This window comes from Doryrhamphus excisus, chromosome 22, assembly GCF_030265055.1.
Source record: "Doryrhamphus excisus isolate RoL2022-K1 chromosome 22, RoL_Dexc_1.0, whole genome shotgun sequence".
NCBI lineage: Eukaryota > Metazoa > Chordata > Actinopteri > Syngnathiformes > Syngnathidae > Doryrhamphus > Doryrhamphus excisus.
Genome location: NC_080487.1, coordinates 5083514 through 5100419, shown reverse-complemented (window position 1 = coordinate 5100419; position 16906 = coordinate 5083514). Strand labels below are relative to the sequence as shown.

The 16906-nt window shown below is 41.8% G+C and overlaps 1 protein-coding gene across 1 annotated transcript; it reads right to left on the bottom strand.

Moving 5' to 3' along the window:
- Window positions 1-3236: 3236 nt before the first annotated feature.
- On the bottom strand, window positions 3237-15689 carry LOC131109392 (signal transducer and activator of transcription 5B-like). Its single transcript, XM_058061344.1, has 19 exons — window positions 15554-15689; window positions 14741-14875; window positions 13497-13653; window positions 12999-13088; window positions 12741-12918; window positions 11659-11789; window positions 10833-10984; window positions 10572-10727; window positions 10309-10488; window positions 10128-10215; window positions 9112-9234; window positions 8944-9036; window positions 8041-8247; window positions 7841-7935; window positions 6672-6814; window positions 6387-6542; window positions 6168-6219; window positions 4609-4716; window positions 3237-4042 (listed from the first exon to the last, which is right to left on the bottom strand). The coding sequence occupies exons 2-19, from the start codon at window positions 14866-14868 to the stop codon at window positions 3919-3921; spliced, it is 2361 nt and encodes a 786-aa protein (XP_057917327.1). The 5' UTR covers window positions 14869-14875; window positions 15554-15689; the 3' UTR covers window positions 3237-3918.
- Window positions 15690-16906: the final 1217 nt, after the last annotated feature.

Here is a 16906-nt window from a genome sequence, read left to right as displayed (position 1 = left end):
AAAGGTATTTTTTTTCAACAAACTTTATTGTAACAACTTCCGCTTGAAAAATAAACAAACCCAACCTTTCGTCGCCGGGTTGAGTTCAAAATATTTTTCATTAATTATAAGTACTTTATAAATTATTATTCTAATGATGAAATAAGCGATATAATCATTTTTTAAATGCCCAGATACAATTGTTATGGTGGAAAACACACTGATAATAATAAAATATTGTCATTTATTGCAACGAGATGCTAATGATATGATAATGCATACTGTCTTTAATCTTATGAGACTGGATATTAAAAGTGCCACTCAACTAAATGCCTAATCTATTAATTATATACACACGCAATTAAATAAAAATAATCACAGGACTATTATGAAGCCATTTTTAAACAAAAGTGAATTATTCTCTTCTTCCTGAAACATAAAAAACACAGGAACGGGAACATCACGTGACCACTGTGATCAAGACTGCTGGCAAGCAGTCGAAACAGTCAGGTATGAAAAATAGCGACTTTGGTCTGTTAAAAATGATTTTTAAAAAAGAGAATTAAAAAAACCCTCCAAAGGAGTCAGTGCCTCTGGTCGTGACAAAGTTTGTAACTCATCTTCTATAATTCCCATAAATCTATCCACCAAATGATACTTATCTGCCAAGATACAGGGTTCCATAAACACAGATGGTGGAATGAGTAAACACATGAAAAAATGCTGTTTACAGTCAAAGTAAGTGTTTCTTCCTCACATAATGATGTTTGTGTACGCATGCAGCCTAACTCCATTCGGTTTAGCTCTGGAATTCAGTCAAACCATTTAAACAACATTTTCCATCCCATACGGTGCATATGTTAGTGTTCAGTACGGTTCAGGCTGCAAATTGGAAACCCAACATCCAGTTACAATGTCTTCATAGCCAATGTCACATTAAAGAATGTCAGATTAATTCCTAATAAAGTCAAATAGAAATTAAATGTTGAAAAGGTGTCAGTCTTGAGTCGCTGCTCCACTCTTGTAACTGGGCGTGCTTCATGTCAGTGTTTCCAGGAGGCTATTAGTGTAGCATATATATCATTAATAAGGTCAAGGTACAGTAGAAAGACATCACCAACAATGGCCCCCAGACCGCACTTTGGATACCCCCTTCTTTGTGCTCATTGGACATTCACCGTTAACTCATTCACTCTTTCTATGCAAACAATTGAGTCAATTCCCCTTGAATAATGTAAATTGTGTTGCATGACTTAAATATAGGAATATACAACTATAGTGAGTGTACCTATTAAGTGTACAAAGTACACTCATTGAAACACTCGGATTTCTAACTGTATATGACTTTTTGAATAACAATGCCACATATTTCCAAGACTGATATGTATATACATTAAATTTGATGTGGTCCATTTACAAATGTAGTATTTCCAATCATTGCGCTCTGTGGTTAGGGATCACTGGGACTCTTAATACATTTGTTTCACTGCAGGTAAACATACAGTATGCATGCAATGTAAACCTTTTCTCATTCAATGTGGCACTTAAGTTTCTTTGCAATGTTCTCATGTGGGATTCAAGTCTTTCATTGTATTCTTTGAAGACCCCCACTGTAAGCCAGTAGAACCTTTGGCTTTCTCCCAGCTGACAGTAATAATAAACAGTATTAAATACAGAAAATAAAAAGTTTATTGTACTGTCATTATTACTATGACATGTCATATAAGGATCTTAATGATTTAAAAAGTTACTACAGCACTGGTAATGTACTAGAGTGAGTTCCTTGCTCTTTGTCTCCCCCTAGTGAGGTGTAAGCCACTGTGGTAAAACAGACACAGAACTTATGTACTGATAAACACTAACAACTTTCCAGGGTTATAATATTTTTCTGTCATTTTAGTTGAAGTTTATAGATGCACTGCAACTCCAACTGTGACTGTTAACGTGAGCAACGATGGCTGTACATGCAACGTACACGTGAATGCTATGAAAAAAAATGTCTGCAAGGCGCTTGTGTTGATGTATGTTGCAGCGCTGATGTTAGCCGATCACAATTTTTAAACCAACTGCAAAAATTGTAAGAATTTGAATTTAATTTTTGCTGGAAGTTCTACTAAGTAGAGCTTTAAAATGCAAAAAGATGAAATACCACCGACACACAAAAACAAAGCATTCAACTTAAGTAGCCAAACTCTTTGGCTTCCAATGTTATTGGCATGACAAGGAGATCCCACCTGAGATGTTTTTTTCCACACAGCACAGTGGAGGGGGTGCCATGGAACAATGGAGCTCCAGCTGGCTATGTGGAGATGTTGCAGGGGGCATCCCTCATGACTGAAGGCCCTGGTCTGTGTGGTAATGACTGGGTTTTTCATCAGGACAACACTGCACTCCACAATGGCCGCCTGAGAGCAGACTTCTTCCAGAGGGGAAGGGAAGTGGATGCCCTCCATGAAGCCATCTTCCCCCACCTGGATCAACATTCCAGCTGGTGAACAAGAATGGTGTAGCTACCTATGACTGACTCCTTTTTCCAACATTTTCATTCTATTTTAGGGGAGTTTGATATACAGTATAGTTTTAACTTTTGATAGCTGATGAACAGCCCATTTCACTTGAATGCTTGTTTACAATAAATTGCTTGTTTTTTTTGTCTCACTCATATTTCTTCTTTTTGCATTTTAAAGCTCTACTTAGAACCTCCGTAAGATCTAAAACATCTTCTATCTGTATCATTTGTCATTTGCCGAAATCCGAGTGTGACCTCTCGTGAAACGATACCTTTATGGCCCTTGTTTTTTATCTGTCCACGTTCAAATGACTAAATATAAAAACTTCTTGCTTGTGGCAAACAATGATGTCACCATTCGCACAGCAAGTTCACACACACACACACACACTTTCTGACTGTACTGAGGGCCGTGTGAGCAGGTCCTTTATGGCTATTCTGTATTTTAGCATAGTTGCTCACTCATTTGAAACACAGAGTTTCGTAATGGAGTCCAAATCATGTCAAAACCTCAAGAACCTAAAAGTCAGATTAGACATTTGTAGACGGTCCCTGCAGTCTGGTCTCATAGAGATAAATATAGGTCATCTTGCAGAAGACTGATCTAACATAGGTTGGATCTCCTTGTTTGTGTTTTCATTGCCGGAAGGTGTCGCTTGGTATCCAACAAACATTCCTTGGGGAGTTATTGATCCCAAGAGTTAAAACTGAAAGCGTTTGTGCATTCGTCACCAGAGAGTGGGTAGGATTGTTTTTTTTTTTTTACTTGAAGGATTTTAGGTTTGTGAGGTTTGATTTTAAGGCATGATTTGATCTCCATAGTTTTGGCACAGTCGCACGGCACACGCTCAACCTCGACGAAGAGCTTTAAAAAGATCAAGACGGCGTTAGTGACTACGCAGGAGCATATTCCAGTCTTCCAGTCTCCAATAACACGTTATTATGTGTGCATTTTATGCCTGGATACTGTCTCATTTGCTACTGTGCCTGTAGCCCCAGTGCTGTATGGCTAAACGCTAACATTACCGTCCTTGCCTTGGCAATGACAGAAATGCTATATAGTCTATACACCTCATTGCTGAGGGATCAATTTAGACAGTATGAAATGATTGATCTAATATGTGTGTTTTTTTCTTTCTCATCCACAGCATATAGTGGAACAAATGGCCTGTACAATTCCAAATAAGTCTCAGTATAAGACAGATTGCAATATGAAGACAAAGGTGGATGAGCTTATGTATGCATTAATACTGAAGTTAATGTAGGCACTGAGAATTCTGTAGGATTTCGAGCTAAACAACTGGTGGTGAATAGCTCTACCAGGTGTCTGTCAGACTGTTCCCTATAAACACACTAAGACAACAAAAGGCAACTCAATACCTGACCGTTTAGTAACAAAGTCCCGTTCGGTGACGGGGATGCGGTCCCGTTCAGGACTGCTGACTGCTCCATTGGTTGGCCATGGGTCGACAGAGCAGCTCCTCCACATGCCGAGCCACGTCCATGGTGTCCTCCAGGTCAAAGTCTGCCTCCGCATCCAGCATGGTGTCCCCCCTGAGGGGACAGCAGCATTTCAGGAGAGTATTTTAATCAATCATTTGCTGCAATAACAACATCGCTTTGGGAGGCGTCATTTCCAGATGTTAGAAGGTGTCACGATTAATTATCCCCAAACATGGGATTAACACATTTTGGTCCGAAACATGTGAATCAACCCAAGAACCAAAAGGTAAAGACCTTGTGAAGATGATGGTATTATCCCCAGGTAAACCAGTCCTGTGCTGATGAGGTGGAGTTTTGGGAATGCTGCTGCCATGAGGCTTGTGACAATCCTATGACAGGCTCAACCTCCATACTGTTTGGAAATCTACCAGAAATACAGCTACACATCTATATCGCATCTTTCTTTTTGCAATGACAGAAATCACAGCATAGAAAGATGGAATGAAGTCTATTTGGTGTAATTGTTATTTTAAAAGTCTTCATTTGTGACCTTTCTTGAATGATAGACACAAAAAAACTCATCCAAAAACCGATTATTTGGATTCAATACAATGGATTCTTCATAATGAAGTGAAGCCATCTTTTTGATTATGTAAATAAAAGCAATGTGTGCTTACATGGAGGGATAGGCAGCAAAGTTGTTGGGGTGGGCAACCGAGGGAGAAGTGGTCTGGTCCATGAAGGTGGGAGTTGCTCCGCTCGGTTCGGGGTTTGGGGTGGTGAATCTGTCACAGAGATGTGGACAACAGTTTTATTACAACATCAGCCATTATTACTAGACACACTGACCAAAAACCCTTCTTATTTAGAATTTACCATTCATGCAAATGCTGCTCTGGTTTCCCACAGTCCAAACCCGTGCCTCTTTCATACCTACAGTTTGGTAGTGGTACTAATCGGTTGATGGTTTGAAAACTTTGTCTGAACCACATGAGATTGTTCTAGTTTTACTGCTGCCTCAAAAGTTAATGTAAATGTCCGAGCCGGACCCAATTAGGTATTTGACTCTCAGGTGTTAATGGGGAGCAGTAGGGATATTTTTATATACCAGTATAGAGTCTTCCCCTAAGAAAATAATGACTTTAAATGATATGATAAATGTAAACCGGGTTGGAGGCCACGGCATAAGATGAATGAAATGATGTTGTCGTGAGGAGAAGGGACGTACAGTAAACCTCGGATATATCGGATATATTCGCTCACAACGGACAGATAAAAAAGAAACGATTTTTCTGTAATGCATTTCCAATAAAAATTCATTGCATATATGGGATTTTTTACGGATTTCGCCTATTTCGGACAAAATCTCCAGTCCCGTTCCAATGCATTTCCATTAAATTTCCCTCGCATATATCGGATGGCCGCATCGTTATGCTAATCTTGTTGATGTCACTGGCTATTGTCTTTCTCCTGGCTCCAGATTTAGGACAAATATAAAAGTGAGTGACGTCAATAATACTAGCACAGCAGTGAATGAGATCTTAACCTCACTATTGGAAATAACGTAGGCCTGACGGGCGTAACAGGGCCTAGCTTAATTAACAATTTGTTATGCTCAGAGTCCAATAAAGTTAAATTCTCATTACCTTACGTCTCTTTTCATTGCCCAGTCCAGGTACATTGGAAACATAGTCAAGGAAGTGCCTTTTTATAACGGATAAAATCCGATTTACGCATATACCGGATATAAATCCGTTATATGCGTAAAACGGACATTTTCCGGTATACGCATATAACGGATTTCGCTTATATCGGACAAAACCAGTGGGAACAATTGAATCCGATATATCCGAGGTTTACTGTATTTACTTGGCGGACCAAAAAACTAAACAGGTTGAAATGGGGATAAACACTGGCCAAGGTTGGCAGCACCTCAGAGAGCGAATGGAAGCTAGCAGGGTTAGCTTGGTTTAGCATGTAAGTGTGTTGCCGTGGTCGACCAAGGAAGCTGAGTGCAGAAGTGGGGGACCTAAAGGAAGCATGAGTGCTGCTGACTACAGTTCATTGAGAGGAAACATGAATGGCAACGTGTGCTGTGACATACTGAAGCAGAACATAAATGACCCCAAACGGACCTCGATATGACTAGTACCTTGCTAAAGAAGGATATAGGAGGTTGACTAAGCAAGCCTTATTGTGGAAGACATAATAGGAAGTAGATCATGAAAAAACTCACTCTGGCACAACTTGTTTGATCTGTGGTTTTACGTAGCCATCCACAGCTTTTGCTGCAAGACAGACATACAATTAACTTAATTATAAATGAATGACATCATGTCACAATAAAGATTCTGATATATTAATATTCAACCGAAGGAAGCAACGATGAGTTATTGGAGTAGAAATATGTAAAACGAAAAAGAATGAGCACAGGGTTCACTGTGGCGATACATACATAGTGGAGGTGTGTAGTACTTGGAAAAGACCTCGTCTTTGGGCCGATCGGGAAAAAGAAACAGGAGATGGTTGAGATCGCTGATGCGGTCCGCTAAGGAGCGAATGGAGAAGTCCTTGGTTGTATAAGGCAACAGATTCCATACAAGCCTTTCACCTGTGCAAGGATCACAGTCACCACTTTTACTGTAGATACCAGAGATGTGGACTCTTGACATATGTACTCTAATCATTAGCTTCAACCGATACATGAAATATGACATGAACTTGCGGTCAAAGGTGATACCTGCTTTGTTGGGGTTCTCAGCCACCCAGGCGATGGTGATACCGCCAATCTCAGAGTCGCTGAATCGGAGCAGGAATGTGCCGTTGGGTTTGGACATCAGCATGTCCTGTGCCTGCTGCTTGTTTACAAAACCCAGGATGGCCCTGCAATATCCAGATTTATTTTCTTATGTTTCCAAATCCCTGTGCATGCGTGGGGTTTTCTCCGGGTACTCCGGTTTCCTCCCACACTCCAAAAACATGCTAGGTTAATTAGCGACTCCAAATTGTCCATAGGTATGAATGTGAGTGTGAATGGTTGTTTGTCTATATGTGCCCTGTGATTGGCTGGCCACCAGTTACTATGTTACCCATTATATCATTGTTTGGTCATATCACCTCGTACTTCAGTATGTGACAAAAAAAAAATACAATATCATTCATTCATTCATTTTCTACCGCATTTCCTCACGAGGGTCGCGGGGGGTGCTGGAGCCTATCCCAGCTGTCTTCGGGCGAGAGGCGGGGCACACCCTGGACTGGTCGCCGGCCAATCACAGAGCACATATAGACAAACAACCATTCACACTCACATTCATACCTATGGACAATTTGGAGTCGCCAATTAACCTAGCATGTTTTTGGAATGTGGGAGGAAACCGGAGTACCCGGAGAAAACCCACGCATGCACGGGGAGAACATGCAAACTCCACACAGAGATGGCCGAGGGTGGAATTGAACCCTGGTCTCCTAGCTGTGAGGTCTGCGCGCTAACCACTCGACCGCAGTGCCGCCAAAAATACAAAATAATAATGATAAATAAATTAAAATTATGGCTGCACGGCGGTTGAGTGGTTAGTGCGCAGACCGTTGTGAATGGTTGTTTGTCTATATGTGCCCTGTGATTGGCTGGCCACCAGTCCAGGGTGTTCTTCAACTTTTATTTTCAATACTTTTGCAAACAGAAATATTTTGTTGTTATTGTGAGGTGAGGGGGCAATGGAGTGAATGTTTTTAAATCAGTGATATATTGTATTTCATCCCATAAAGTAATTACAAATGCATTCTCTTCCCTTGATGTAACATTTTGTGTGTTAATGGATAATAATGGATGAACTGGATGTTTTTACTATTGTATTGATGTGACCAGTGACCATTGTTGCAAGGAAACATGCACAGTGTGATTATTACCCATCATTCCAGTGAGGCTTAAGATGTTTCTTCATGAGTTCCATCACACCATCAAACCACTGCCAGAAAGTGAAGTTGCGTCCAGGTAAGCTCTCCTTTGAAGATAAAAGCAACAGTTAAGTATATGAACAGGGTAAAGTTTTCCCTTCAATTACAAAAAAAATGAGTGCTTTAGTGTTGTGGGAGGATAACGCCCTCACCCGGTTGAACTGGGCCCAAGAAATTGTCATGTTGCGGTATTCCTCTGGGTTATTACTGGTACTTGTGAATGCTTTCTGCGCCAAGAAGACCAGGTTATCTTCCGACAGTCCACGTTCACTGTGCATCTCCGCTTTGTACTTCATATCAAGCGCCTCACAAAGCTGAGTCCACAGAACCTTATCCGGCACGATGAACGGAACCCTGCCCTGGCGAGACAAGGGTAAGACAAGGAAAACAATACAACGGTCTATTTTAATCATCATTTGAGAGATTTGAGAGATGCACCTACAGTGTATTCAGTGCTGGGATTTATTTGCCACACTTGTTTCAGATCATCAAACAAATGCAAATACTAGCTAATGACCACAAAATGTAACACTTTAAATGAATTGTTTTATTATTAAGGGAGAAAAAGCTACATGGCCCTTTGTGAAAAATTGTTTTTTCCCCTCCACACAAGGTCATGTAGGTTTGGATTTTATTCTCCCTTAATAATAACAAGTGTTTCTCCGGGTACTCCGGTTTCCTCTCCAAAAACATGCTAGGTTAATTAGCGACTCCAAATTGTCCATAGGTATGAATGTGAGTGTGAATGGTTGTTTGTCTATATGTGCCCTGTGATTGGCTGGCAACCAGTCCAGTGTGTACCCCGCCTCTTGCCCCAAGACAGCTGGGATAGGCTCCAGCACCCCTGCAACTTCACTCCCTTGTGAGGATAAGCGGTAGAAAATGAATGAATGAATACTAACAAGTCTCATTTAAAACTCTATTTGGTATTAATTTGTGTTGTCATTGACTAATATTTACATTTGTTGTGTAACAAGTGTTACAAAGTGACAAATAGGTAGGAGGCAAATACTATGTGTACACAGGAACAGAAATAAAAAAACTATTCAACTCACTGGTTCAGCAAAGGCGTTGTCCCAAAGTACTGTTGCTGTGGCATTGTTGTCCTGACTACCATGAACTATCACGACTACAGGTAGTGATAAAGTCTGCGGGTTGGAGAAGAGAGGATAAAACATTGTGGATAACCGTGAAACATAAGACATAAGACTAAGTTGTTTTACTTTGACATGGAAGACCAGCTCATTGCCGCCAATGCTGAACTGTGATTCAAACAGAACAGTGAACTTCTCCTCCGTCACAGATTCTGCACCTCTCCGATCCGACCGCTTGATCCTCTTTAGGGACTGCATAAACACACATACAGAAAATGTAAGTAAACTGTACATATGTTTTGCCCAAAGCATAAAAATGGCTAAATAAACCAAAACAGAAATATAATCCATTAAGACTTGTGAATGTAGTATTCTACATTGATTCAATAGTAATTGTTCCCTGAGACAAGCACTAGACTTCATCGCCACAACAACAGGCTTTTATTGCAGGTTGAAAGTATCTTACAACATGCACAATAATAATAACATAATCATCATCACCATAATACTATCATACTACTATTGCAGCCATAGTCCACAACAAGCTAAGACTCAGTTCTCACTTCCTGTCTGCCACCCATTCTACTCCCCTGCTTATTTTATCTGATTCACTCCTATTACTACAATGTAATAGGAGTGTAAATGTGACTATAGGGGTGTTAGTTCATGTCTAGAGGGCTCTAATAATGTTCATTCATTCATTCATTTTCTACCGCTTTTCCTCACAAGGGTCGCGGGGGGGTGCTGGGTGAGAGGCGGGGTACACCCTGGACTGGTCGCCAGCCAATCACAGGGCACATATAGACAAACAACCATTCACACTCATATTCATACCTATGGACAATTTGGAGTCTCCAATTAACCTAGCATGTTTTTGGAATGTGGGAGGAAAACGGAGTACCCGGAGAAAACCCACGCATGCACGGGGAGAACATGCAAACTCCACACAGAGATGGCAGAGAGTGGAATTGAACCCTGGTCTCCTAACTGTGAGGTCTGCGCGCTAACCACCTCGACCGCCGTGCCGCCGAAACAGGTTTTCTATGCCATAATTATAAAATACTCCATTCATTCATCAACACAGCCGGTTATTAACTGAGATAAATGAGGGATGAGTAAAGAAATATGGCAATATGTCATCATACCATGTTTCTGAAGTGTGCACTGAGAGTGCCTGTGGCCTGGTGATACTCCATGACACAGTTGTTGTTAAGGATTTCACCACTACTTTCACTGAAAGGAGCAGAAGAAACATTCAGTGACTGAAGCAGAGTTGATTTACTGAAGAAAGCATGATTGTGCATTTCATGCGTAGAAACCCCTCACCTGTGTGTGCTCTCATTCTTGAGTAGAGCTTTGGCCTGTTGCTCACTGACAATGACAGCCTTGACTTGAGGTGGATTCATGTGGACATTGAGCTTCCCACCCACCAGGAGGCGCACCGTGGCCGCAAACTTGGTCTGGGTCCTTAACACCTGGGGCGGTTGCTTTTCAATGATGAAGGTGCTGAATAAAAGATTGGACGATAATGCAACAAAACTGTGACATAAACTTCAAAAGAGCTCTCTAAGTCTGGGTCTGATGTTTACCTAGTGACTAAGGCAGAGATAATATCAGTAATGTCTGCATAGAGCTTGCTGAGCAGATCTTCCATGGGGCCTGGCAGAGGAAGCTGTTGAGTAAGATGTTCACAACGTCGGATCTGTTGCCTGTTTGTCCAGATCAGGTCTGCCAGCTTCTCACACCTACAGAGTAGAGGACAGGCACAAAACATGATCCATTCATAGATGGAAGTGAATTGGAAAAACCTTATTCATCGTAAAGAATAAATATCTCGGTGTTCAATGTACCAGGACTGAAGGATATCTAGTCCTCCCTCATGGGGACCCCCATTGCCTGCTAGCTGCTGCCTCCTCTTCCACTGGATGAGCTCCTCATCCAGGATCAAAGTCTGTTGTTTCCTGAGCACGGCCAGGGTTTTCTGGTGTTGTTCTGACAGGTCCTGCACACACACACACACACACACACACACACACACACACTGAGAACACAAATGATGATGCAACACATGCACCTAGGAAACAAGGAGTAAATGACATTGACACAGCAGGATGAGGACAAGCCATTGGGGGTGTTTAAGGTGCTGTCCCTGCAAGTGGCTAAAAAGCTAACAGTCTAAAATGCTGCATGTCTACATTGTTGCACTTTCCTAAAAAGAAATACTGTAAACCATTAATTGAATAAATAAGTTGAATAAAAAAAGTGGGCGGCACGGCGGTTAGTGCGCAGACCTCACAGCTAGGAGACCAGGGTTCAATTCCCACCCTCGGCCATCTCTGTGTGGAGTTTGCATGTTCTCCCCGTGCATGCGTGGGTTTTCTCCGGGTACTCCGGTTTCCTCCCACATTCCAAAAACATGCTAGGTTAATTGGCCACTCCAAATTGTCCATAGGTATGAATGTGAGTGTGAATGGTTGTTTGTCTATATGTGCCCTGTGATTGGCTGGCGACCAGTCCAGGGTGTACCCCGCCTCTCGCCCGAAGACAGCTGGGATAGGCTCCAGCACCCCCTGCGACCCTCGTGAGGAAAAGCGGTAGAAAATGAATGAATGAATGAATAAAAAAAGTCATGCAAGTATGATATATGATATATGATGTGTTGGTGTATCGTCGTACAAGCCTGTATTTCTGCAGAGTGCTTGCTTCTCTGGCCAGCCAGGCCTCCACGGTAGCCCTCTTGCTTTGTAGGGTGGTTTCCCGCTGGGTGCGCTCAGCTGGGGGCAGGGAGCTCAGACTGCTCAACTGGGCTGACGAAAAAGGGGAAAAAAAGGAGGGTAATTTCTGATTTTGCACTTTGTGTGACTCCCCTCCCAATCATTCTTTTCCGATTCACTACTGAATAAAATGAGTACAGGTATCGGTGATCATTCATTCATTCATTTTCTACCGCTTTTCCGCGGGGGTGCTGGAGCCTATCCCAGCTGTCTTCGGGCGAGAGGCGGGGTACACCCTGGACTGGTGGCCAGCCAATCACAGGGCACATCTAGACAAACAACCATTCACACTCACATTCATACCTATGGACAATTTGGAGTCACCTAGCATGTTTTTGGAATGTGGGAGGAAACCGGAGTACCCGGAGAAAACCCACGCATGCACGGGGAGAACATGCAAACTCCACACAGAGACGGCCGAGGGTGGAATTGAACCCTGGTCTCCTAGCTGTGAGGTCTGCGCACTAACCACTCGACCGCCGTGCCACCCGTATCGGTCATCAAATAAAGGATATAAGACATCAGAGTAATGCATGTAAACAGCTGCATATCATTAAGCAGGGATTGTTACCGTCTTCCTGTTAATGATATACATTACCTTAAGTGGCTGAAGTATCAAAGAACCAATATTTTCAATAGTAAATCGATTTTTGACCATAAAGAATTGGTATCAGAGATTTTTCCGTCACCTCAGTAATGGCAATGTACTGCTCTTCTGAACGCATATTGTTTTGAGAAGCCAACTCTTTAAGTGACTCCACTTCCTGAAAGCATGCCACTAAAAACGGCGTACAATGCTAAAGTGGGGTCCAACAAAATATCAGCTTGTGTGATTTAACTGCCTTGTCATTGCCGTGATTGTTAAAGGTATTACTGTGACATGGAAAACTGAACTGTCGGCACCACTTAGTGATGGCATTTACTAGTTAGATACTTCTCACAAGCCCACGTGCAGGGACATGCGTGTACTGGATGGATGCTGACCCTGGAGACGCAGGTTTTCCTGGTACTGGATGATGAAGTACTCCTGGCTGTGCTGAAGTTTTCGCAGTTCGTTTTCAGTGTCCTGCGTGGCTGATCGGAGCTCCTCGAAGGCCTGGTTGATTTGCTGATGGCGCTGGGAGAGGCTGTCCATGGCCTGCCCGCCACTCACGCAACTCGCCTTAACATAAAAACATTTGGATGCATACAAGCGCCGGTGAACGATGATGACACACTGACAAGAGTCGCCACGACACTTACGTTTGAAGCTTCTTGAACCAATCGCTGCTCAGAGTGCAAGATGTGCTTGATGCAGCGCACAAGCTCCAACGGACAGCGGTCGTATGTGCTCTGCATAGACAGCAAACAAAGAATCGCAAGGTTTATTGTGTTCACGCTGGCATCTGGCATATCAGCCAGGTAGCTTGGCAGTCTGGAGGGCCTCAGCTCTTGGCATCTTGCAACATTTCTTGGGGAGTTGCTCAGCTCTGTTAGGTGGCTAACTTCTCTCCAGGTCACTGTTAATTCTGCCACTTCCATGGAGTTTGCCCTTACTAATACTGCTCATCTTGGGATTCCCACTGTACTTCTTTCTTTAGCGTTGGCAAGCAGTAGGCCACTGAGTTACCCCAGGACTTCAGAACCTTCTGCAATGTAATGTAACTGCCAAAGAAGCTCATCAGCATGCAAGCCGACCATCTCTTAGCTATCTCGTCTATTCACGGATCTATCGGTATCTGATTCATTTGGCTGCTCTACCTTCAATTGGTTTGCATAGTGCCCCAGCTTGATCTTGAGAAGAAAGCCATCCTCTCCACCCTGAAGCTGTGCTTTCCTCTGGAGCTCTGCCACCAAGTTGTCCAAAAGGCGCTTGGCTTTGGCTTCCTCCGCTGGGTTGTCCAACTCCACTGAATCCCTGTAAAGATGTACAAAATGTCTTACACAAATCTGTTTCAACATACCCCTTACAAGCCCCCCCAGATGGGTCCCACCATATTCTGTTTAGAGGAAGGTTCATTAGTACACATTAGTACAAGTCATGATGTGCTATATATATCACTATATTGACAGTTACTATGGTGCCCATTATGTCATTCGGCACGTGATTAAAAAAAACTATATTAGGAAAGCAGGAAGTGAACAAATGTAACAGTTACTGATTGTAAAAGTACCAGATGGAGGGGTAGGATTTAATAAGCTTTGCTTCTTCCTACTCCTTTTGGACATGTGGAACTGTGAACTGATTATGGGATGCACTCAATTGTAATCTGATGCATGTTCAAATGAAATAAAACCATTACCATTACATTTGCGACTTAGAAAGACAAAATATCAACAATTATTACGAGTAGTCTTGCAGAGCATGCTGGGAAGCAGTTAATAGGAATGATGCCATTTTAGTGTTTTAGAGACATCACCGCCTGTCACGGGAACTCTGGCCAGCAAGATGACCTTCAGCCATTACCATTACCATAGAATTCATCTCTGAAACTGGTGTATCACCCGGGGGCTCCGGTTAAAATTCACAAAGGACTCATCAACTTTAATCGTGGACTTTGAAATGTATACACTTCAGTAAAATAAACAAGTTACTTCCACAAGTCTCCATCTTCCGTGCACATAAACTAGAGTTGCAACGGCAAAACCGCGTACCGTTCGTTCAGCCCTGCGTGTGATAATCCATAATCCATCCCATCCCAAATAAAATACTGTATAGCTGCTATAGTGCAATATACTCACCTACACTGGATTGCTTTTGGCATCTTTAATATACACACCCTTCATGTTTTCTGTATCAATAATAACATGCCACACTGCACTACTGTACGGCCACACCCGTACGCCCCCGTTTTGGGGCAGCAGTCAACCTATGAGGGACTGCGCAGTCAGAGGTTTGGTTTCTGTCTTTTATTGATCAATTATTAGAATGCGTTAAGTGTTATGTGGACCTGCCTGAACCCGGTTTACCTGAAAAGTCACAACAATTAAGGTAGTCTTCCTACCAGAGTTGGCTCTCAATCCACTGGGCCAAGTAGTGGCGCACTTCAATGGGAAAGTGCTGACCATACAGCGCCTGCATCTGATGCAAGGCATCTCCCTGCAGCTGCTGGGCCTGTATCCACATCGCCATGGTGCTCCTGTGGAGGTAGGAGAATGGGGGGACAAGAATGAGGAAGAGTGGGAGGCAATGGATGGGGACAAGTTGTGTTTTTGGATGATTAGCGGTTAGGTTGCTTTTAGTTTGTAGCTTCTAAATTCATCATTGCATTGAAACCCATCCAATTCAATTACATTTGGATACTGGTGTCATGCAAAAACATGCAAAAACTTGTAGATGTGATGACTGGTTAAAATAATGACCTCCACTAATAACGTCATGTTATTGTTTCACTACGCATGTGTTGAACATTTTGGCCAGTAATGCACACAACATTACTACCTATAAGTAGTAGTAGTAGTAGTAGTAGTAGTAGTAGTAGTACTTTTCCCAAACAACTCAGGCGTAAAGATACAGACTGACATTGCCACACAATTGATAGACAGGGATACACATTCTACTTAATACCTAAGCGCTGCTCATCTCTTATGAATATATACATGTAAAGAAGCGACATTTTTATGATTGAGTCGCTTTAATCCAGCTGGCACTTGGAAAAAAGTACGTTGTGCTAACTAGCTAGTGGTGTGCTATCGTGTTTGCTAGCATCGCAGAGCTCAGTGATAAGGCTGTCAAGTTGCAGCATACGATTCCAACTTCAGCTACCCTGCGGCCCCACGGCACTTATATGGGTTATATATTTGTGTGTCAAGCTCACCTTTTTAAAAAAAAGTCGCTACGAAGCCCAAAGAAATCCCATGGAAAGTAGCGGATAACACATCAAGACAACTTTTAGCCGTCACACTGTTTGGGTGACGCAAAGTCAGCTAAACCAGCTGTTGCTGGAAAGCTAGTCAAGAATCCATATTAAGAACAACTTCCGTTTTTTTCTGTCAAAATAAAATATATAAAACGTCGTAGAGGTTATGAACTTATTTGAATGTGTTTTGTTGAATATGGTGTGTTTATTGGTTTGTATTATTTTTTGCACTTATTTGTTTGTGCTATATGGAGTAATTACATTTCCGGAAGCAGTGTCCATTCTTGCTTCCATGACTTCCTGGCGGACACAATTTCACACGCCTACTTTTTCCTCACTAACTTTTATTTACTTCCCTTAAAAAAAAAAAACAAACACTATACACGCTATCATAACTGTCATGTTTACAATTATTGAAAATACATTGAAACATTATTGACTACTGACTCCTTATTCATTCATTAATTCATTTTTCTACCGCGCTGTCAGTCGATTAAAAGTTTAGTCAGGTTTTGCATAGTTAACTCATAATTAATCTCATAGTTTTTATCTATAATAAGTGTACCTTTTTAAGGATTTATAAGTTTTTAATGCAACATGCGACTGGATAATATGTTTGCTAATTCGTGTTTATTAAACATGATTTGGTTTTTTTTAACTAGCTCAACGCAAGATGGACCACAATGTATAAGAAACAGACATAATTGGTAAAGTAAACTGGCCATCACTCAAGCAAATAATCTTACGGAATAGAATTCTATATAATTATATATAATAAATATTCATTCATTCATTCATTTTCTACCGCTTTTTCCTCACGAGGATCGCGGGGGGTGCTGGAGCCTATCCCAGCTGTCTTCGGGCGAGAGGCGGGGTACACCCTGGACTGGTGGCCAGCCAATCACAGGGCACATATAGACAAACAACCATTCACACTCACATTCATACCTATGGACAATTTGTCAGGTTTTGCATAGTTAACTCATAATTAATCTCGTAGTTTTTATCTATAATAAGTGTACCTTTTTAAGGATTTACAAGTTTTTAATGCAACATGCGACTGGATAATATGTTTGCTAATTCATGTTTATTAAACATGATTTGGTTTTTTTAACTAGCTCAACGCAAGATGGACCGCAATGTATAAGAAACAGACACAATTGGTAAAGTAAACTGGCCATCACTCAAGCAAATAATCTTACGGAATAGAATTCTATATAATAAATATTCATTCATTCATTCATTTTCTACCGCTTTTTCCTCACGAGGGAAAATTCAAGTTGCCATGACTTAATAAAATTAGCTTGGTAA

Bases quoted from the DNA above. Each gene is read 5' to 3' on its own strand.
- LOC131109392 (XM_058061344.1), bottom strand. From the start codon at position 14,868: ATGGCGATGTGGATACAGGCCCAGCAGCTGCAGGGAGATGCCTTGCAT. The intron at 13,654-14,740 runs GTAGGAAGACTA...ACATCTTTACAG, and splicing joins TGGATTGAGAGCCAACTCTG to GGATTCAGTGGAGTTGGACA. The intron at 6,543-6,671 runs GTATCACCTTTG...ATCCTTGCACAG, and splicing joins TGAGAACCCCAACAAAGCAG to GTGAAAGGCTTGTATGGAAT.